Source organism: Melospiza georgiana, chromosome 1 (assembly GCF_028018845.1).
Source record: "Melospiza georgiana isolate bMelGeo1 chromosome 1, bMelGeo1.pri, whole genome shotgun sequence".
Classification (NCBI taxonomy): Eukaryota; Metazoa; Chordata; class Aves; order Passeriformes; family Passerellidae; genus Melospiza; species Melospiza georgiana.
This window is the reverse complement of record NC_080430.1, coordinates 40,606,071-40,629,380: the sequence shown is the minus strand read 5'-3', so window position 1 is coordinate 40,629,380 and position 23,310 is coordinate 40,606,071. Positions and strand designations below refer to the sequence as shown.

Below are 23,310 nucleotides of genomic sequence, written 5' to 3'. Positions count from 1 at the left end.
AGCTGCTGCTGCTGCCCACTGTGAATCCTGGAGGTTCAGCTTGTTTCCCTCAGTTCCTGCTGAAGGAAGCTGCTGTAACTGCAGTGCTGCTGCCACAGACCCAGCGTGCTCACAGTGCAGTTTTCCATATTGTGCCTCCTTTGCACAGCACCACAACTCTGACTCTTCATTCCTGTGGTAGTGAAGGCTACTAATTTTTCTTTTGTTAAAGAAACAAAGCCTTAATTTAATCAGACTTGGTGTTGTTGCATTGTTGATATACAAAAATAAGTATTTTTGTGGTGTCTTTAGTATGCCACTGAGAACCAGAGCTACTGGAATTCCAGCTACCTGCTTTATAGATTATGGGTGTCTAGGCACTACTTTTTCATTGTTTTTTTCCTCTTAAGGCCATGAACTGTTTCTAGACGAGCATAATTTATGTTTTTGGGGTTTTTTTGTAAACTTCTCTGCTTCATATCTGGCTTAATACAACAGGGTTAAGTGAAATGTCTTGACTGCTCAAAAAGTTGAAGAAAAATGCATTGTATTTTAGATCCATGATACCTAACTTGTAATGGGCAGGAAGATATCTAATACTGAATACGCTATTTACAAAGCTGTGGGTGGGTGAAGTATTCAGCTTCACAGATCCAGCTTAACATCAAAGTAATAAAAATTAATTTCACAGCTGTTTAGTAGCTAATTATCTTAAGATGGCTTGCAAATACATGGGGAAGCTCTGGCAGTAGCACAGCCATAGTAATGATGGGCTGTAGAAGCGTTAGGAGGGTGCTACGTGACCTGTGTGGTTCCAGACACCCTCCCCTGCACAGTAAGTACTTCACACAGAGCCCATCTTTCACTTTGTCTGTCAAAGGCAAAAACAATGCCTTCCAGAGACCTTCTCCTGTAGTACAAACAGCATACATAAACAATGTTTTCCATTCACCAGATATTGTTTTTATCTTTCTATTATCTTGCTCACGTATACTGGCTTGTCTGCGATTAATGGAAATGGTGTCAGATGCTGGAATTTATTCTGACCAATGAACACAGCTGACTCAGGGGAGTACAATCTCTTGGAAAGTAATAGAACAAAATCCAATATGCATAAAACAAATCCAAGTCACTAGGCTTTAGCTGATAGAACCAACTACCTATGTAATAACAAAGAAAACATTTCTCATGTGGCTGCATAAGCTATATGGTACCTAGTTCTAATGTAGTTTACTTTTGGGGTCCCCCACCTCAGTATTACAGAGGTTTTTTATTAAGGAATGTAATATTCAACAGGCATTAATATGATTTGTGCAATGAAGGAATTCTACTGTGTAAGATATTAAATAAATTTATTTTTGTTTGAAATTGGTTTCACTAACAAATCTCCTTTCCGTATTGGGCACAAATTTTTTTGCTGAAGTTTTAATTTCTTTATTGTGTATAAATGTTATTCCAAAAACAATTAGATTTGAGGTTCATTGCTTTGACTCAAGGAAAAAAAATCAGCCATCTGCTGTAGCCTGCTTCAGCATCTTCTGTGAGAAGTATCCTTCTGGATGTTGAAATCTGAAGGATTTATTTACCTTTGATTACTTGTTTCAAAAGGTTCCCAGTCAGCCTGTCCTGTCCTGTAAGAAATTAAGACTTTCTTTGCAGAGCCTGAGAATTTCCAGGTTTTGCCTTTGACCCTTGCTTTTATATTCTGTGCTCCTTCCCAGGCAATGTTTGATGAGAGGGACTTCAGGAGTGCTGCTGCTAACTAGGGAGAAGTGGGACTGATGCCAGAGAGTTTGCTGCAGGCAGCATTTCCAATCCAATCACTCACTGCCATGTCCAGGCTGTAGCATTTGAAGAGGAAGTCCCCAGACCTGGAGTCACTTGGGAGCTCGCTGGCTTGTGAAGCATCTGTTGGGTCTGAAGCTTACAATCAGATTTTGACTGAAGATGGAAAAGTCATTTAAATCCACGCCACTAGTGGCTTACACAGTGCTTTTTCCATTTTCAGAAGTGAAATCTTTTCATCAGTGACAGCAAATTACATGGAGAAGTAGCTGTAATAACAGGGTTCTGGTGTTAGTGTGCCTGTGTTACATAAAACTGTAAAACTGCATATAGTAAGGACCAAAGTTCTCAAATAATTATGTTAAAAGATCTCAAGAAAATTTTAACTTGAATGCAAACTTTGAACATTTTAAAACCTCCACCAAATTGACAATTTTTAATTTAAGAAAGCACTAACTCCATTTAACAGAAATGAAAGCCAGCTTTTGGGGCAAGAGGAGGTTGTTGCTTTGCACATTTAAATGATCACATGGCAACCTGATGATTATGTATTTGGGTATTTGGTGAGTTGGATGAACCTCCTAATAACTTACATGTTAACTTGCCCTGTTTCGTTAATTTTAAGTATTTTTAAAATCTGATCATTGAAATTTCTCTGCCGTTTATTGGTGTACAGCTGATGTGAACTATCCATATTGAAGAAAGCAAACCCCCAAATTAGCTGTGATGCATTGTCCAATTTTTACAGCTGGAAAAAGACAAGAGCAGCACAAGACATATGGTGGAGTTACAGTAAAACAATACTCATTCCAACTAATGAAACCCAGGCCCGTGTAAGTATCACATGAACTATACTGGTGGGATAAAGCAGATTGAATTTTCTTCCACACCAGCTTGCAGCAGACTTTGCCACTCCTGTGCTGAGACAACTGCAACTTTAATGATGCTGTGGGCTGGTAAAGGAAGAGTGAAGAGCTCTGGCACCTGACTGACACCTCTGTTGTTTTCTGATCTCAGACAGGCCCTGTGAAGGACAGTGGCCGCAGAGGTGTAAGGTATTTCCCTGATTCTCTGAGTGTAAAAAAGGGCAGGTAGGAGTTCAAGGTTTTTTAAATTTTTTTTTTTAGGTTTTATTTTTTTTGAGGATTTTTTTCAGGCTTTTGAGCCTTTCTTTAGGGAGAGTGGTGTTACTACTTGCAGTTGTATGAACATGGAGCAGTCTATGAGAGCATTTTATTTTTTATGACCAGTAGTAAAGGTAAAAACTACTTTTAACTGAGTTGCAGTTGGACCATTAAAAAACCCACCCTGTGTGGTAACTGTCCAGCAAAATTAATTTAATTGTATTTTAAGATGGAAAAGAGCAAGTCAAACATTAAGATACAGTAATCAAAGTGGTAAGATGATTATGTTTGAGTATGGCTGTTTGATCTAGGGAGAAACATGCAAGAAACACCCAGGTGCTTACTGTTATTGAACCAATTTTTAACTAGGTGGAACACTTAGAGTGCAAGGGTATTTGACCATTTCTTGATCAGCAGAGTGAACAGGACAGAGGAACTTCCTACAGGAATTACCTGAGGAGGAGTACGGCTGTGCTAAATGTGGAGCAGAATGGGTTTCTGGCTTGCACGTTAATTTCTGGGTGCTGTCTCAGACTGCAGTGGCTGTTCCACTGCTCTTCAAAAAACCTGTGCATTACAAATTGCCCCTCAGATTCCCTCTGAGTTTGGGTTTTAGTGTCTGAAGGCAAACTTCTAAATAAGTACATGACACCTTCTCCTTCTTTCCTGTCATATCTTCCATTTGTAGGGGGCTCCCCTCAAGAGTTTGAAGAGACCTTTAATACAGCCTCCAGTGAAAAATGGGGGTGTCTTGGGTGCCTGCCAAGTGCTCTGAAGAGGACAGATAGGCAGGCCCCTGTGCTGTGTTTTCTTACACTGATTAGAATCCAGGGCTGCCTCCAATTAACCTGACTACGAAGGAGAGTTTATGGCTGAGACAAAACCAAAACCAAAAGTAATTCAGTGGTATGAGTTTGTCATGTCATGGTACTCATTCTTTCATTTAAACTTTAAATAAAAGATGTAAATGCAATTCAAGTACAGGATATGCACAAGATACTAAGAAAATGAAAGGTGTGAAACCAAGAATTCAAAGCTAGGGAACATCACATGAAGTAAGGCCTGAGGTGTATTATAGAGGAAGCTGATGCATGATCCAAGGGTCAATTCCTGCTGGCTTTCCAGAGGTTGAAAATAGAGCAGATTTTCATAGTGGGACAGAAGAACAGTCACTGTCATCAAAAACACATCTATTTTAAATTTCCTCCTTTTAAAAATACATACAGCAACACAACTTATTAGGAATATTTTGGTTTTCCAAAACGCTTGAGATAAGAAGCTGAGAACACGTGTAGGACACTGTTCCACATAAGCTGTTTCAAGGTGGTTACTTTTAGAGCTGAGTGCCATTTAAGTTTGCCTAACAAGGCAGAATGCTGCACATCTTTTCAGTTTGTCCCTCACAAGTCCAGTCCTGCACCCAATCTACTGCAGCAACATTATTAATGATTATTCCAGTAACAGGCACAGAACAAAGGGCAATGACTGACCTGGAGCATTAAGTCCTTCATATACATGTGTCAGAGTTGACTCCCTGAACAGAGGAACACTGTTTGTGGTGAAGCAGTATTAAAATAAACAAGTAAAATGTTGCCTCTTCTAATGGATCAGTATCAAATCCTATTCCTTACTCAGAAAATTACTTTTTTTTCTTTAATCAGAGCATTAAAGTTACCAAGTTTAAGTGCAGCCTTTCATTGCTTTTAAACAATTTCATTTAATTTCAGAATGTTTGGATGATACTCCAAGATAGTTTCTAAAACTTTCTATTAGTATCACCAAGTGAAGCCATAAGTGAAGTCATTTAAGCAGTTACAATTAGTTTTTTAATAATTTAATTAATTAACTACAATTAAGCAGCTTCAAGTATCAGTACACAAATGAATGTTTGTATGCTCTTTTTAAATTAGGGACCTGCTTAGTTCCTGCAAAGTGATCTGCATCTTCTATGCCTGGTTTAGTTCTTTTCTCACCTCTACCTGGGATAATTTTGCAAGTGTGGTCACTCACTCACTCCTGAAGCATGGCAGCTCATTCCCTGTTCTCAAGGAAGGTCTGGATGAGATTACTGTCTCCCCTAGAGCTGAAATGGTCAGTCTGGGCCACGTACAAGCACAAGGCATCCTTCCATCCCTTCTGACAGTGTAGGCTTGAAAGTGAGTCACAGTGTAGACGTAAAAATGAGTTACAGTGCAGGCACAAGTACTGCCAGGCTCTCATCTGACATCATCTTGATGAAAAGGGTAATTCACATTGAGTAGTTCTTCTGCATTTGCCACCCTTCTCTTCTAGTAAGGGCATCTCCATACAGTCAGCTTCAGGTGATGACTAACAGACCAACTTCAGTGTATACCCAATCTGTGACCAGTTAATACAACTTAAATTATTCACCCTTATGTTTTTATGTAGCTAGATATAGGCTTTAAATTTCAAATGGACATGCTGGAATTATAAACTCCAACTTGAATACTGGTAACAAAATCTCAAGTCCAGATACAGGAACACACCTTTGCCACCTCTCTTGCAAACTGTGAAGGCATGCTCTAGATCTTTAATTAGGAAAAGTTTTAAAGCTAACTCTTAATTTCAGACATTATTTTATTCTCCATTAATCTCATTTTGTGTATTTCAGTTAAACTCCACACAGAGTGGTATAGACAATTTAAGTCTGTTAAATCAAGTGAAATCTAAATTGCATGTAAAAAAAGTTCATTTTAAGTTTTAATCACACATTCTGAGTAAACTTCTGTCTTTTTTTCTTAATTCCAGTTGCTCTGTATTCTTCTCTTTGCTTCAAATATTCTGCTTTGCATTCTTCATAGAATGATGGATCAGAATAGCTACAAGACAGAAAACACACATTGTTTTTAATCTTGGAATACTGAACAGATATTGCACGAGTACCACTCATAACTGATCTTCCTTCCACACCCAAAGAAAACTTGTCTGCCTTTAACAGTAAAATCACTCTCCTTTTCAAGCCTCTGTAGTGAAGCCATCAAGAGGAGAGAAAAAAAAAAGGGAAACACATTTGGTATTTAAGATAAGCTGAAGAATTCACTTGCAGTTCTCTTCCTCAGCACAGGAACCTGCTGGAGATGACTTATTTTTTTAGTGCATCCAAGTAACTACTGGGAATAGGTTCAAGTGTATGTCTTTAACAGTAGACATAATGGTCCTTGATCATTATATTAAATTCCTTTCTCTCATAATTTTTTGAAGTATAACTATTCAACACTATAAACCTTTTTTTGTCAGAAGCATTTTGTTTAATTTTATTTTTTTCAAAAGGTGAAGGAACAGACAAATAAAACCAAGTAACTCCAGCAAGTTCTGGCTGTAGTTAGGCCTAAATTTTTGCCTGACTGCAGATGTTTTTTTCATCAGTTCCTAAATACTTGAGAATAACTGTCACTAGTTCAAAGGCATTTATTTTTAATGTCAATCGTTGGTTTAAGAGAGCAGGACACGGCAAAAATCAAACCAATCTCCTTTTTCCCCCAGCCAAACTAAAAAACTTCGCAGCCCTCACCCTGGGAAATTCAAGAATCTAACACTTCAGCCTAATGGCACTGGGGGTAAATTAGGACTTCCAAAAAAGATGTTTCAATCCACCATGGCATTGAGTTGACCTCTCATATATAACAATTTCCCACTGCTCCTGCAACTGCTGTTCACAGCAGCAGGACACTTGCAAGACAGACTAAATCTTAAAAAACAGAAGCAAAATGAAAACCAACTTTTACTGTCTTACTAACAGACTACGAAGAAGCTTCACTGTGCACCCCTATCCCCACATCTGTGATGTACCAGAGCAAATAAAGGGCTGCAGGTCCTCTGGGCTGAAATCTGTCCCCAGGTGAATCAAAAAGAGAGGCTCTGTAGCCATAGATTCATATGGTAAATAAAATCTTGTCAGTTAGGGCCCTGACCAGCACGGCTTTAATAAAGCAAAGATACCATTTTCAGAAAATACATCCAAGTCCCTAAGCCTGCAGAGCCCTTTTCAGAATAGTTAACATTTCTAGATTAGTACAGGCCATGCACAAAAACCCAGCAAAAACTCAGGAGGGACTTACTAGCCAACCAGACAGTCCTTCAGTGCTGCGTTCTCCTGCCGACACTTCACCACCATCAGAACACCAGTTTCTTGACAGCACTTAGTAAATGCTGGGAAAAAAAACCAAAAAACAAAAAACAAATTGAAGTTAGAAAAATGACAATAGATGAAAAAACTCTATGTGTAGGAAGTAGCAGACCAAATCTGATTTATTATTAATACAACCATAGTTGGCCCAGATTCTCATACTGTTTGCAAGGTCTTTGTCACTTGTTTAGCAACAACACTTTAACTGGGATTCTCCCCTCATCATGTAGCACATTCACACACATATGGCTGTTGCTAATACCATTTCTGGAGTTATTCTTGCAGCAAATCCATGATGCTGTGCCTGCTTTTCACATGCTCTACTCAGGGCTACCACGTAGATCTCTGGCATTTAAGAACAGTGAAGTTGCTCAATGAAGTGAAAGTACCTGGTCTGTTTTAAGGACCTTAAGACTTAAAAACAAGTCAGTGAGATACTAAAACAGAACAGCAAAGTCATGGGTAAGGACATGGGATTTATCTGTGAGTAACTAAAATTATGCCTCATTGTTACCAGCACTCTGTACAGATGTTTCATTGAATAATAACCCTAGATAAGAACTGGCTGTTATTTCTATCAGGAGATTTCAAGCTGTTCTAAGAGGTAATCAGCTACATTTAGCAGATGGAAAAGAGAGAAAGAGAGAAAAAAAGAATGCCATGTGTCCACAGTCAACAGGAGCCAGATGAAGAACAAAGTTCACCCCTACCACATCCCCTTCTGGAATTCCATCCATTTCTCCTACTCTAAGGTCCTCCTGGTAGTGATTTAATATCCAGCAAATTTAGGGTATACAAAAATTATTTTCCTGCACAATTTACAGCTAATCTAGTAACATCAACATGTAATGGTACTACATCACACAACAGCTAAATCATGTTACCTATGCTCAGTGTATAGGTACATTAAGACTTAAATAAACAAGAAAGAGGAGATTTGTGTCTATAAAGGCAGCACTCGTGTCCTTTGCTCATAGCAGATGCCTGCTGAAATGGGCATTAAGCAATTGTGGACCTCAGTGGAACAAAATCCGCCCTTTAGGATCCTGAACACTACTGGCAAGATTTTGAGAAAGTGATCCAACAGCTGCAAGCAATCCCTAGGTGAGATTAATCTGCTTGTCCACAGCTATTATTAATTAGGCTTTCACTATAACAATTGACAAGACAAGGTAGTTTTTGCCTAAAGTGTTGATGACAGATTTCAGGGTTCTTATACTGTGAAACTTTACAAAGAACTGACTTCTTTCCTACTTCAAACATATTATTTATTGATGAACACTTAAAAACCTTCTCCAACACAGCACCCAGTGTTACACACTGGCAACTCCACCACACCCTACATGAAAACCAGATGAAAGTGTGCAGAAAATGGGTTTAAGTTAGCCAGTTATTACCAGCTGGGAAGACACTGTAGCCTGTGCTCAAAGGTATTTATTAGCAACCACACCCAGTTTCTAAGATCAATGTGGTTTAGACTTACAGTCACCCAAATGCACAAGCACAGCTTTGAGGAAACACTTGGACAGCTGAAGTTTACTAAGCAGTTGAACCTCAGAACAAGGCCAATGTTTTATTAGGTTATCAGATTATTTCTTTGGTTTTCCAGGGTGAATCTGTCATTTATTCCATTCTTTCCTGGACTATTTATATTGACTATTCCTACATCAGAATCTCAGAAAAATCATACCTATTAGTACATTTCTTTGTTTTTTTGTGGGAAAAACATCCAAAGCTTTTGAAAGCTTTTGGTCTGTCTAATTTGATTTATACTCTCTACAGGCACTTCTTTAAGTGCTGTGCTGAGGTTTTGGGTTGGGGTTTTTTTTTGTAGTAGTAATCATTTCTTCTGGAAGCTGTGAAGTAAAAAAACCACTGAAGACAACAGGAGGTCCCTCTCACTTGTTAGCTCACCAGTCTTGATTGGTTAAAGGCGTGATGTCCCAGTGAACAAAAAAAGCCTGAACTGCAATTGCCAGCATTCCCTGGCTGCAGAAGGTCCTGCCTGTGGTACATGGCCAGGCACTGTTGCAAAGTGATAAAACTGCTTCCAGCTGTTCAGCTTTAACATTACTGATGCTTAACAACAGAGAGGAAGAAAGAAGGTTAAAGCATATTAGGCATCCTTATATGAGCACACAAAGCTTGATTATCCATCTCTTCTGTTTGGCAGTCATGTAAGGAATGTAAGACAGGCTTAGTTATGGACACATACCAGAAACCTTCAGGAATCTGGAGAATTTTTATTTTTTTTTAATTGTGCTTTGTCTTGCTTACAGAGGGGCAAGTACCAATCTCTTCACTCTCCTAACCAGTGACAGGACTCAAGGAAATGGCATGAAGCTGGGTCAGGGCTAGTTTAGGTTTGCTGCCAGGAAAAGATATCCACCCTGGCCACAGGAACAGGCTCCCCAGGGAAATGGTCACAGCACCAATGTGTCAACAATGCTCTCAGGCACATGGTGTGATAGGGGTGTTCTGCACAGGGCCAGGAGCTGGACTTGATGATCCCAACGGGTCCCTTCCAACTCAGTTTATTCTACGATCCTGTGAGTCTTCCATGAAATGGAATGTGTCAGTGCTGAGCAGCACACACAGTGTTTGAACTACTTGTCTGGAGAATAATGTCTGAAATAGTGCTCAATAGTTGCAGGCATCTCAAACCAAGAATTTATCTCCATGTCTGACATGCCTTAGTCATTCCTCACTCAGGCAATATCTGCATTGTTGACCATCCTTTCAGGATGCATAGCAAGACACCACAAAAGGAGCAGATACACAGCATCTAGTTACAAACCTATTGTAATTTAACACTTTAGCAGCTATGAGGGGTAATCAGAATACCAAAGAATCCGAACAAACCTTCTGCCTGATACACTGCACATCATAGAAAGAATAAAATTGAAAAATTGATCTTTTCATAATCTTGTGTATGGTACTATCTTTATGATTTCAGGAAAGCTTTCCATGACTTTAGAAGTTCATGGGCTGATACATTTTCTTTCTTCCTGCAAGCAGCAAGCTACCAAAACAAAACCTCAAGCAGCAGCAAAACAAGAAGTAAATTTGAGCAAGTCTGTAAATTCCTGCAAACTGTAACACAAAGGAAAGTCATTTTTCAAACAATAAAGGTCATTCCCAATATTTCCAGACAGAAGGCAAATAAACTGAGGAAGAGAGCTCAACGCCACAGAAGTGAAAATGCCTTGTAAGAAAGGGGGAAAAGGCTTGCCTTCCATCAAATCCACCCTTTGCCAAGGCTTTTCTAGGACAACTACATATGTCCATCACTGAATGCTCTGTGCACAGGCAAGGACAGATCCACTACTGCGTCAGCAAGCTGCAGGTGCTCACCAGTTACCACGGAAACTGGCTACAGACCCCCTTTCACCTGCAGCAGTCATGGTTCATGACATCAGATCTGACATAGGTCACCCCACAGGCTCCTCTCTGTGCCACAGGCTCTGTCTAAGGGCATGCACACAGAGCAAAGATCTCTTCTCGAGGCTACAGCTCAGAGAGACTTCACTGAACAGCTCAGCACTGATTTGAGGCCAGATTTCTTCTTTTTCTCTCATGAAGAAAGCTTTGCATTTCTGTTGTAAGGCAAGTCCAAAATAAGTTTTGGTTGCAGTTCAGAGTCTCATTACGTTCTGGCCATTACAGCCACATAGAGAGATTTTAACTGCTAAAGCGAGCCTGCAATTTAGTACCTTTTCTAAATCAACATAAGGCCAAAATGCATCTTTGCCAAAACAGAGGTCTGCTGTCAACTGAACAAGAGCTGAACAGCCATGTCTGAATACAGAGCAATTCGGTTTTGCCAGTTCTCACCTGCTCACTATGGCATGCTGGCATGTGCCAGGGATCTGCCTATGATGGAAGAGCACGTTTTCAGGGAGAGACAGGAGGGCTTTTTGGCTGAGGCCAGAGATGAGCGAGTCCTTCCAAGGACTGACCCTTCAGCAGGGAGCATCTCCAGCCCTGAGCAGCTCAGAGAAGCTGCTGAGTTTGGTCCTGTGGCACTGCCCTGGATCCAAGAGCCGGATCTCACTGGGTCTTCCTATCCCAACTTACCCACCTGAGAAAGCACGACAGAAAGAACTAGGAGAAATTAGATCCTGACATACGTAAAAGCAAAAAAGGAGCTTTTTAAACCCTTCTTAATTTATCTAAAAAGCTGGAGAGACATGCATTTTTTAAATAAAAATCCCATTCCAAGTCTTTCTGTAATTCCCTTCAGATACAGAATTATACAAATTATGTTGGAGGCATGAACAATTAGTTTTGAGTGCCTGACTTAGTATATTTGATGGTTGATTAAAAACTTCTTTAAGTTACAGAGCACTCTTTTTATTAAGGTTTCTTTGATAATTAGCTAGGTTGGCACAGTAAAGAAAACTTTGTTTACAAAGATCTTTACAGTCCACACTAATCTGTGCTGAAAAAAACAGTATCTAAGAAGAATGTTTTTCTTTAGTATTTCTAATTGCTTTTTCCCCAACTCTGTTTTATGACTTTATGACAAGATAATATGAGAAGCAGATGGAAACTGAAGTGAAGCTGGCTAACAGTTCACTTATCACAGAGTAAAAACTGGACAAATTATTTCCCTGTCCATTCAAGCAGCCGGTCAGGCATATGCAATACACACTAAAGTATTTGAAAAGATCAGATACATCAACAGAAAGCTACAACAAAGTTGGTGGGGGTCCACCAACAGATGTCCTGGGACATACAAGTCCTAATTTAAAAAAAGGAAATAAAAAGCCTGGGTCCTGTCCATTTTAACTTTAGAACATATTGATAGGTTCAATAAATATTTGCTCTCTATGACAAAAATATAAAACTTGTAGGATTTTGAGTCAAAGGGACAAACCAACATCTGGCAAAAGACATAGGCACAGCTCTGCAGAATAAAGATGATGATTTTCTTCCACACCATTAAACCAGGCAAGGTTAAATTTAACACTGTTAATCACAGTGTCTGCAGGACTACAAACAGTGGACACCAAAAACAAGGCCACATATTTATGATGAAAGTGATCTTTATGTACCCTACAACACCATCCCTCATCCAAACAGAATTCAGCTGGTTTCTTCACTGTGCTGCATTCAAAATGAAATGGTGGAATAGGTGTGTTGGACTGCTGAAGTTTCAGTTATGTGTACATAAAGGAAAGACTTCATAAAAAATAACCATGCTACGTCCTGCCACAAGTTTAAAAACAAACTGAAAGTTCTGGGGTTTTTTTTGCAATTTAATAAAGAGGAACAACCAGCATCAGACTGTATTTGTAGCAGATTTCTAAAGGATTTTTTCTCTTTACTTAAAATATTTTAAAATATTAAGATAGTTAATTATTTCTTCCTCCAAACATCAAAGTCTTCCCATGTGCAAAGTACGAGAAGAATAAAAAGTGGGACTTATATCCAGACAAGCAGCAGCATGGAAACCGTGTTGATATAACAGCAAGGAATCGTCCTCATTATCTTCAGTGTTTGAACTGTTTGTAGTGTGAAGGCTATTTCTGAAAGTTCATTTTTTGCAGATTCAGATTATAAAAATACTTGGCACCTTCGTATTGCCTCATATTGTGAAGTGTTGTACATTTCATATCATGTTGGAAGCATAGTTTTATCAATTATAATTGTGCATCTATTTTGCAGATGTGCTTGTACACAAAATAAATGAAATATTCCCCATTATCAAGATAAAATGATCCTCTCAGGTCTGGCTCTCATTTATTTAAAGACTTTACAATTTTACTACTTAAGAGAAAGTCCTACAGAGGTGTTATCTCACCATTTATATTTTCTCAACACTTATGATACTGCTATCACACTCTTAAAATAAGAAAAAAAACAAACCAGCTTGCATCATGATCCAGACCAGACTTATTCTGGGGTAGGTTTTTTCCCTCTACACAAAAAAAAAAAAAAAAAAGAAAAAAAGGAAAAAAAGAAAAAAAAAAGAAAAAAATAGTTTTGTCTTTTTGTCTGGTGTTTGGGTCATTCCTTGGGTCATTCCTTTCCCCACTGAGTGGGGAAAGATGCCCAAATAATAATGGGGACTTGGGGGTGATAGCAGAAGGAGGAGGAAACAGCTCCCTTTAAAATCTAAACAAAGGCAAAATTTTAAAACCTATGTTTGCAAAATGTGTACAAAAACATTAAATGATCCAAAACATTACCAGCAACATTTTTAAGGGTAGTTATTATGCTTTTAAATTTTGTATTAAATTAGGATTCATTAGCTTGTTACTCTGAAGATGACTCAGTATGCACAGAACAGATTACTGGTGCATTTAATGAGCCAGAGGAAGTAGCAGCATGAACATGGAGAGATTGTTTCACATTGTAGAGTATGAGCTATTTGATATTTCCAACACAGTACAAAAGAAAGCTTCTCTGTAGATTGCTCATGGTTCAGTTAACATCACTGAATATCTAATACCTCCAACTCAATTAATTCTCACCTGATTAAGATCAGTCTGATATTCAAACTAAATCATCTCTCCAGTCAAGTAGAAATCAATATTTCTGATTTTACTTTTAAATTACAACAACAAATAAAGTACATGCATCGTCGGTATGCTAGGAGTAGCTTTCCTATTCTAGCCTTCTATGGCATGCATAACACAGCTGATTAAAGAATTATTCTAATTTGAGCAACAACATATATAAGGCAGATTAATTTGAATAGAAGGAGATAGCATGAAATAATTAAATGCATCTTCTATAGGGCAAAGAGAAAATTGACATAAAATAACCTTGATTCTTTCAAGTGAACCTCTGTTATCAGATCAAATACTTTGTCTCTGCAAATATTCATTTGCTATAACATAAAAATCATATATTTTCCATTTTCCTGCTCATCACCAGCCCCCCAAAATCTGCTCCATTTCAGCTTTTTTAGCTGCAGGCATCTATCCTAGGAGAGATGATCAATACATACTAGCACACAATACAGGACTGCGGAGCAGAGAATCCCAGGAATTCAAGAATTTTAAGGAAGGGATATTCATCTTCCTGGCCAATCTTTACCACGGCACTCTCAGCTTTATCTTAAAGTACAGAGTGCAAACAGAGGATCCCCCAGCAGACCACAGCATCTCTGGCACTCCAGAATAAAATGCAGAAACCTCCCTTGCCTCATGACTGAGGTGAACATACAGCAGGAGAGGAACATCAGGAAGGCAAACAGCATAACTGTGATCTGCAGAGGAAGAACGTTTCAAAAAAAACCCCTAGAAACTGCTTGCCTAAACACAATGCCTTGGGTTAAAGAAAGCATCTTACCAATATCCTAGAAATAAATGTGAAGACTGCTTTAGGGGACATTGAGAGATGAGAACATAACATACTGGATCAAAGGGCCTATTTGTCCTGTACACCATCTTTCTCAGAAGGCTGTAATAGCTGCTTTAAAGAAATGTGTCAGAAAGGCTGCATTATGGAAAAACATCCTCTCAAGTGAAGTTTTTTCCTAATCCCTATCAACTGTAAGTTTGGCTTATATCTTGAAGCATAAAGTTCTCACATGCCCTTCAAAACCCTTAGGGTGCCTTACATGGTGAGTCTAAATGGACAAGCAACCAAACCAAGAGGTTGAAAGAGGGGAAAAACCTCCTGAAACCAGAAAGGTATATACTAGCTTGGATTCCTTGAAAATCTCTCTGCCCTGGCCCACTCAACTCCTGCTAAACTCCCAACTACTGCAATTGTAGTTATTTGTTTCATACCATGCGTGCTTTTTTCATTAGCAGGTTTTCAAAATCCTGCTGCAAAAATTAATTGGCCTCAAAGTATCTCTCAGCTGGATACAGAAACAGGCCAGAGCAGTAGGGAGCAATGGCACTGTACCCAGATCAAAAATGTTTGAGTTGGTTGGGGTTTTTTTCAGTAAATCCAGTTACTCGCTCTGTAAACTCCACCCACCTACTTAGGAACAAGAGTCTCCAAAGTTTTCATGTCCTACATCCATTCATATTACAAGGATCTAGGTTTGGTCAACTGCTTACAATGGGCTTTTAAAATCAATATAGGAAATCAATGGCCTATTTAAACATTCTGTTTCAAAAATTATTAAATTTTTTTTTTTTTTTAAACCACAATACCACAGCCGTTCTGAAAACAGATGTAAGGCACATAGGGATCCTCCAACATCAGTTAATTCAAAACTCGCTGCTTAGCTGCTGATCTTTTTCTTACAGAAATATTAGCAGGGTTTCTCTTGTTTTCAAATCCAACAACAGAATCTGTAGGGGAGAAAAAGAGGATCTTAAGAAACTACCATCAAGGAATGACAAGCACATTCATGGAAGCCATGAACCATGAAGATACAGTCCCATTCCCATGTGATGCAGAGGCTTGTGCTGGGGGAGCCTCTCTCACCAGACTCACTACCTGTGTCCTGCAGTTCAACATTTGCTACCATTCAGACTGAGAATTGTGGATTTTTCCAAGAGGCATAACCAAAAACCTCAAGCAACAGCAGAGAAGCCCTTCTGTTGTCCCAAATAACCTACACTTATCCACAGTGGACTGTTGTACCTTTTCTTTCCAATTTTATAATAAGCACCAAGAAACAGAGAATGGAACTGAAAAGCAAAGTTTAAGAAAGAAAATAATTGTTTTGTTTAAGAAAAACACATAAAACAAGCTGAGGAACACAGCCAAACACAGCAATTCAAGCCAACCCGATCAGTTCAACTAACAAAACCCAGACAAATACTTAAAAGTATTAACAAAAATATGCCAGATTAAAGTAATTAAGCATTAAAAAAAAAAGTTCTGAAAATAACATACACATGCAGTCTTAGGATAATTTAAGGAGCACTTAGTTCTGCCATTAGTACAAGGGCAGGTCAGCTCTGCTCATTCTATGTCCTGCATGTATGAGATCCGACCAAAATGTCTTCTTGGGGACAAGAGCTGGAAAGACTAAAGCAGGTTCTCAGTTTCATATGAATACTGAAACTTGACTAGGAAAAGTGTTTTCCTAAGAGTCAGAGAGTCAGAAAAGAACATATACCTTAAAATGTCAGGCAGTGCTTTCCCGACTATTGCTAAATGATGAAATACTGTGAAAGACAGAATTCATTAGCAATATATGTTTAGTCACTAGAATTTCAACAGAACTTGGACTGTAACAGGAAAAGGAGCTTTGGCAGAGATGATAAAGAGAAATGTCTAGTTGTTAGTTTTGGTGCCATAGACCTGATCTGATCCTCCTTCCTGGATGCACAGAGTTGTCAGCATTTTCTGTATGCATGAGTATACCCACCTACCTACATAGGCGTGTGCACACATTTTGCCCCAAACACACAGGAATCCAGTACACTGTCATATTTTTAAGCAAATTCCAGCAACCCAGCTCTGTAAGAGCTACAAGACAAGTCCTCCTGCTTCTGACTAAGCATGACAGGCAGAGCACAGCAGTACACAGGAGGGTTATGTCCTCAGAAGACACAGGAGAAATAGCAAGGGCATAACTATTATGTATAAAGCTTTACAGCAAGTACTTTGTCAGTTAAGGCAGATTTAAGTGCTCAAAGGTGACAATCTGCTGGGCTGTGCAGGAAGATTTTTCCAGAGAAGCAGACCTCCTTTTCTTCCTAGTGCAATTACAAAAATTGACCCTTTTAAGCAAAGCAAGCACACTGCTGTGAAGCATTTTATTTGGGTAAATCATGATTTGTCCACTAAAGAAACCTGCTTGAGGAATGTTCCTGTCAAGCACAAGCATCACCTTCTCTAAAAGGCTTCAGGTAATGCAAGCCCAGCAAGCACAGCCACCTGGTTAAACTGCACTGGTTTCAAACAACTGCCTTGATCTAATTTTCCTGCCACCCTGCAGTAAGTATCCCTGACATCAAGTGTTACCATACCCGGCGCTGGAAGAGGCAGAACTGGAACAAATGCAAGTTCCCCCATGGCTACTGTCTGTCACTGCCTGCTTTTATATAAACAAGTGCATCCAGCTTGAGCTGCGCAGAGCAGCCTCGCCTCTGCCTGCGCTCCCGCCTCCTTCGGGAGCTGCCGAGCCACTCAGGGACAGCTGAGAAGTTCGGATAACAGAGGATTTAAAGCAACAACACCCCTCCCTCTGTCCCACAGCGACTGACTCTGCAGCTGAACTCTAAAGGCAAAATAGATCTATTTCTCAAAAACAGAGCTTCACGGAGCAGAAGAAGTAACAGTAATGGCCTTCTGCCACACGGTGGGGCATTTATATCTCTCCTGAGGAGGCATTTGCCCAGCTATTCCACCATGACACCAGCTCTCAGTTACACCGCGCTGTGCCAGGGACTCTTCCTTTCCTCCTGCCCCTGTTCAGTTTCACGGACTTCCAAAACTACCTATTTAACTCAGAGCTCCAATACTGAAGGTTGGTGGTAGCAGTAATAGTAGTTCTCACTCCCCTGAATGAATTATCTTCTAAAAAAACCCTGAAACTGGTTCCAGTATTCCAGCTGGAGGGTGAGATAGGGCACACAGAATACGGTCAAAATCTCTGGTCTTTTGAGTCTATAGAATGTGCCCAATATATGGAATATAAAATATTTATACAGTTATTAAAAGAGGAAGTTACTTTCCCTCACAGTTCACAGTTCATCCCCAACCACTGTTCCAACATCTCCAAAACAGTTATCATGTACTTACCCTACTTTCCAGTAAATATCTTTTTTTCCCAAGTTTTTCCATTGGCTGGTGTGGAGGCAGGAATTCTTCACCATGGAAGAATTCCTGCTAATTGAGGTACTACTCAGTGCTAGTAAGGATGACAAAACCAAAGTGCAAATTTTCCAGGAAAAAAAAATAATTCTGTTGTGTCCATATTCTGAAGTGAACAGTGAAGAGTAACTCAACCCCTGCAATTATGGCCACTGTGTGATAAAGTACCTAAACTTACTTTTTCAAATTAAATTGCATCATTGACTATGGAGGCATTTAGAATTTCAGACTACCCTACTCATTTCATGATTTTGAAGAAATTACTTTAAACCACGAGGCAGGAAAGCACACTATCAAAACTCAGCAATATCTGGAAACTTGGTAGTAACTGTAAAAATTATCTTTCATCTTCTGTAAAATGTTTTAAATAAGGGACTGCAATAACCAGGTACATTTCTTCAGAAGAAAAGTTGTAATTTTGAGGACAATAAAATAAAATACTAGTAGAGAGGGAATTTACAAACTAGTCTTTGATAAATCTACAAAGCAAAACAAAATGCACCAGAAACTAGGTATGAAAACCCCTCAAAAGAGAGAAACTGCTTTGCAGTGTAAAGCTTAATAGGCAAATGGCATAAAAATCTGTGTGAGAACATTGACTTTACTAGCACAAATCCAGGTGCAGTTTGGTACACTGAAGCCTCGGGGACACAGCTCTACCTTCTGAAAGTTGACTACACTGTGCTCCTCAAGCTGTATGCAGAGGGATTCAAGTTTGGCAGGAGGGAGTTGTTTAAGTGCATCTATTCTGCCTGCTCCAGTTATCTTGCTTCTGATGCAAAAACATCTTAGAGCATCAACATACAAATACAGCATAACATAGAGTGTTATGAAAGAAACGGCAAAAACAATCACAGAGATGCGGTTTCCATTTTTAGAAAAACAACCAAACTTATGAATTTATTTAGCAGTTAAGTATGTTAACAGTGCATCTGCTACAAAATCATTGGCAAAGGAGATACTGAAAGTTAAGACAATGGGATACATATATGTAGCTCCAGTTTAGAAGCCATTTGTCACTTCTTCCTATGGCATGAGGATACTTCCAATGAAACAGCACATGCCTATCCAAGCAAAACTACTGGTTTTGTCAATTGCTTTCTAAAGGAGGAGACTAAGATTATTCCTAACACATTCAATCACAGACCAATATCCAGGGCTCAACCTGCTGTAAGACCAGAAGTGACAGAAGACCCCTGTGCATCACTCAGTGGCAGCTGAGGACACAAGAATCTGAAGCAGCATTCAGCAGCTGGGACATGAGCAGAAACTGACTGAGGGTCCTGGTTCTGTCACTACACCCTCCTGTGACTTTTTGTCTTCTGTTTATTTAGGACTGAAAGAAAGGACCTTTCCTGGTTGAGACTTCAGTGCTATGACTGGTTGACTGTGAGTACATTCTCCACTGGTACAACGAGATTAAAAAGAACCTAATGTGCCTAAAAATCTTTCCTCCATTTTCTCGGTTTTGAACTAAATGAGTTTTACTCACTGAATGCAGATGTACACATGCCTCTATCACCACAGATTTGTCAGCATGTAAGTTTTTTCCAAAGACCTGTCTCACCTTTATTCTGAAAGAAGAAAAAAACACCCAAAAGCTAGCATATGCTGTATTAATGTAAAACCCCTAGAGGGCAACTAAGCTTCAAATTCAACCTGCATAAATATTCAGCTCCTTAACTAGTTTACAGATTATGTAAACTATTTCCTTCAACCTTGTTTTTTTTCCCCTCGTTTAAAAGAAATGAATCCTTTTCATTCTCAAATCACATTATTGCTGCCTATTTAGTGTAAGTTAATCACCACTGCCCAACCAGAGACCGAGTCCTCAACCCAACAAAGCTCAAATGTGTGCAAAAGAGAACAATAAAGAAAACACATGCAAAGGCTCCATTTAAACAAAGACAGAAAACAAGCATATGAAAGTCTGAAATCACTGTCTTTGCATTAAAGACCTTTAACAATAAGTCTTGTTTATTATTCAGCTTAGTATTAATTTATTGCATGGCATCTGTTTTCTTGTACAGCAGTCTGCTTGCAAGTCTCAAATTTATAAATCGAAGTTTACACTGTTAAGATTATTTGCCTGTTTTCCCCTACATACTAAGATTTCAGCCTTATATATTTGATTTGATTTAGATTTTGGTCTTTAGCTAAAGTACAGGACTAGCTGGACTAAAGTGAAAGAAAAAAAAAAAAAAGGAAAGTGATTGGAGCCTCAAAAGTAAAAAGCCTATATTCAATTACAAATGCTCTTCCCAAATTTTAAATTGGTAACCAGTGTCCAGCTGAGCCTTGTTTGCCATGAACCAGCAGGCAGCAACTGCCTTTCCCCTACTCTGATCAGATCTTGTTGGGAGCTGAAAGACACTATCCTGCCAGTCCACACCTGCCCAGAACCTGCAGACACATTGATGCTTAATGTTAGAGAAGCCACTAACAAACAAATGGGATTCCCAAGATATGGAAGCAACCAGACAGACAGGGAAAAAAACAGCTCAAAGAAATCCTTAGGAAATGCTTGCAAAGTCCAAGAGTTTCTACAAGGCTTTTGCAGAAGATCAAATACCCAAACAAAAACTGATAGCACTGCCATCCTTGCTTTATGCATACCAATGCAGTGTCCCACATGCTGAACAGAGACTAAGAATGACTACCAGCAGAATACACTCTACCTCTTTTCAGCCACCCAAAATTTCCATGTCCCACCCAAAGATGATTCTGAAAGTACCCTCCTGTCCTTGTTGCCTTGAGCCTTGACAAGGCAGGGGTAAGGGGATGGGGAAGAGGTAGAGAGGACTACAACTGGGATGAGATGTCTCCCATCCTACATGACTTAACCAAGAATCAAAGGAGGAGTTTGAGGAGCTGACATAAGTCTCCAAGGGTATTCCAGTTACAAGGGTCTCCTCTCTGGACACTGCAGAACAGAGTGAAGTAAATTCTATCCCCCTTGAGCTTTGAAAGACTGCAGAAGGGAGAAGAGGAAGGCTAGACTCTGTTTCTTACTCAGATTCATCCCCTCTGATTGCCTGAAATGCAACAAGCTTTAGATATTCATTCTGACTTTTTTGTCACAAGTTCAGCTTAGAGACCGGAGGACTTGACAACTATTAGTACAAAAATGCCCAAGTAAAATATTATTGTACAATCAGTTCAGGTCTAGACACACAAAAGATTGTAAGTACCAGATCTTTTTATAACACAGCAGAACCCTGTCATCAGTGTATCAACTTTACAATCAAATTTAAGACGGTGATTATATTACATTAGAAACAAGGAGATTCTACCTGCTTCACACAAAAGAATTACAGTCACTGTTACAATTTACTGCTTATGTGAAATGGATCTGGCTGAACTTGATACCACAACCCAAACATTGTTACCTTTAAGTACTTTTAACACATTTCCCAGAGGCAATTATTTCTCCTCTTTATTAGAGTGGCTGAATTACTTTCAGGCAAGTCAAGTCATTGCAACTCAAACATTAGGGCCACAGAGATCTGTAACATCAGGTCTGGAACAAACAGCACTGCACTGAAACCACTGAAGAAAAGAAAATCATGAGACCAGAACTGTTCATCTGGTGGGAGAAGGTAGCCAAAGCAAAAGTCCACAATTCTGTTAAATATCTTCCTTCTACAGAAGTGCAAATACTATTTTTTGGGGTAGTAATTTACTAAGTATTCTCTGCCCAACAGTGAATGTTGCTAAATGGTTTGTGCACAGTCAGTAAGTAGTATTTGCATGAATTTGACAGCAGAGTGAAGAGGACAGATTCCCCCAACAGTATTTTGGTTTAAAACTGCTGAAGTTTTATAGTTACTCAACAGATGGAGCATATCAAAATGAACATACACCAGTCTTGATGAAGCAAAAGCATCTTTTCCACACCACTCTCACTCTCCACAAAGAACTCAAAACTTCCTCAAGCTGTCTGGAATGTATAAAATAAAATATAAAAAATCATCACACATACATACATTAATATGCTTTTTAATTTCCTTAAATTTGGAATAGTTTTCAAAAGTATGGGGACACCTCTATTATGAAGAAAAGGCTGAAGAACCATTAATACTGCTACTCAACTGTCATGAAGCATTGTTACACATAACTAATATAAAATACTTTAAACATAGGGCTTTTGATGTAAGTCATTGAAGATGCCAGAGAAGCTGTGAGCTCTTCTAGCACCCCAGTAGAGATTAGTTAATTACTAATTAAATCTTAAGTTATATAACCCCAAACACTATACCATTCTTTTGTATTCCTCTTTTCCATATTCTATGGAAAGCAAAGGTAAATTTCTGTTCATTAACTACATACATGCTAAAGCCTACATTTAATGTAAAAAAACCCTAAACCACTCAAAAAAGAAGGAAAACCACACATGCAAAGAAGCACAAGGAGGAAATCAGGACAGATCAGAAATGACAAAGATTATTTACACCAGAGAAAAAGAAAGAGTTCTTTTCACCCTTGGCCTCATGAATCATTTTGACTGGGCTGTCAGAGTCACTGCAGAAAATTATCACCCCAAAGGCAGGAAAAAAAGTAATGAACAACAAAGTTTGAAGTTGCAGACTGTGGTCACTCTTGTTCACTGGATATAATTTTCTTCAAGCTGAAAGCACAAGTTCTCCCTCTGAACTTAAATGTAATTTTTAACACCACAGCATTAAAGATTTTTGGTGTCTTTGTTTAAAGTACTTAATGCTCCTGAAAACAAGTCTGGAATCTCAGGGTTCAACACCTTCCCTAAGCCATTTCGGGGACTCTGACAGAAATAGTTGTCCAGGATGGTTACTGAGTAAGTATTTTCTTCTTCTTTTTTCTTTTTGGCTCGTTAACATAAATCAGATCATCCTCTTTCTTCCATTTGAAATCCTCCTTTTATTCAGATCACTGCCAGCAATCTGTCCAATATATGAGAACCCAAATTGCTTGATACGCAAAGAAAAATTAGTTTGGACATTAGATTAAAAAAAAAACCCAAAAAACTTAGAAAGCAAAAAGCATTTTTCAATGGTAAAATAGAACTAAACACTGAAACAGGCCATAGCAGCTTAAACATTAACCAGATTACAGGACAGACACAGGCACACTAGGTATGGCCCCAAGAGAAGAAGATGGCCCAAAATGCCTTCCCAAAGTCCTTTGCAGACTTGCAACCCTTTCATGCTTGATAAATGTGCCCTCCAAGGGCATCAGGTTTGGTAAGCATTTTACAGAAATGAAGTTCATGCTTTTGAAGGATAGTTAGACCAGTCTAGATGGCATCAAGAAGTCCTACTTTCAGCTCTCTCTGTCTTTCCACATTATACATTTTCTGTACATTTCCCACATATTAAACCATAGCATTCAGAAGGTCTTTTTGCAAAGATTAGCTGTGTCTCCCTAAAACAACTTTTTAAAAGTCTGACAGTCTACAGCCATAGGTGAGATCACATCTCAAACCACAACTCTGCAGTGCTTTATTTTCACCAACTTCACAGGCATCCGATTGCAGCAAAGAGCAAGGGACATTTCTGT

The 23,310-nt window shown here is 39.0% G+C and overlaps 1 protein-coding gene across 1 annotated transcript in view; it reads right to left on the bottom strand.

Annotated features, from left to right (window-relative positions):
* Positions 1-4,700: 4,700 nt before the first annotated feature.
* The window catches only part of CMC1 (C-X9-C motif containing 1), a 42,735-nt gene continuing 24,125 nt past the window's right edge, over positions 4,701-23,310 (bottom strand). The window contains exons 3-4 of the mRNA XM_058018777.1: positions 6,968-7,058; positions 4,701-5,728 (exon numbers count right to left, since the gene is read on the bottom strand). Of these exons, the coding sequence (XP_057874760.1) occupies positions 5,614-5,728; positions 6,968-7,058 (206 nt within the window). The 3' untranslated portion in view covers positions 4,701-5,613. The remainder of the gene's footprint in view (positions 5,729-6,967; positions 7,059-23,310) is intronic.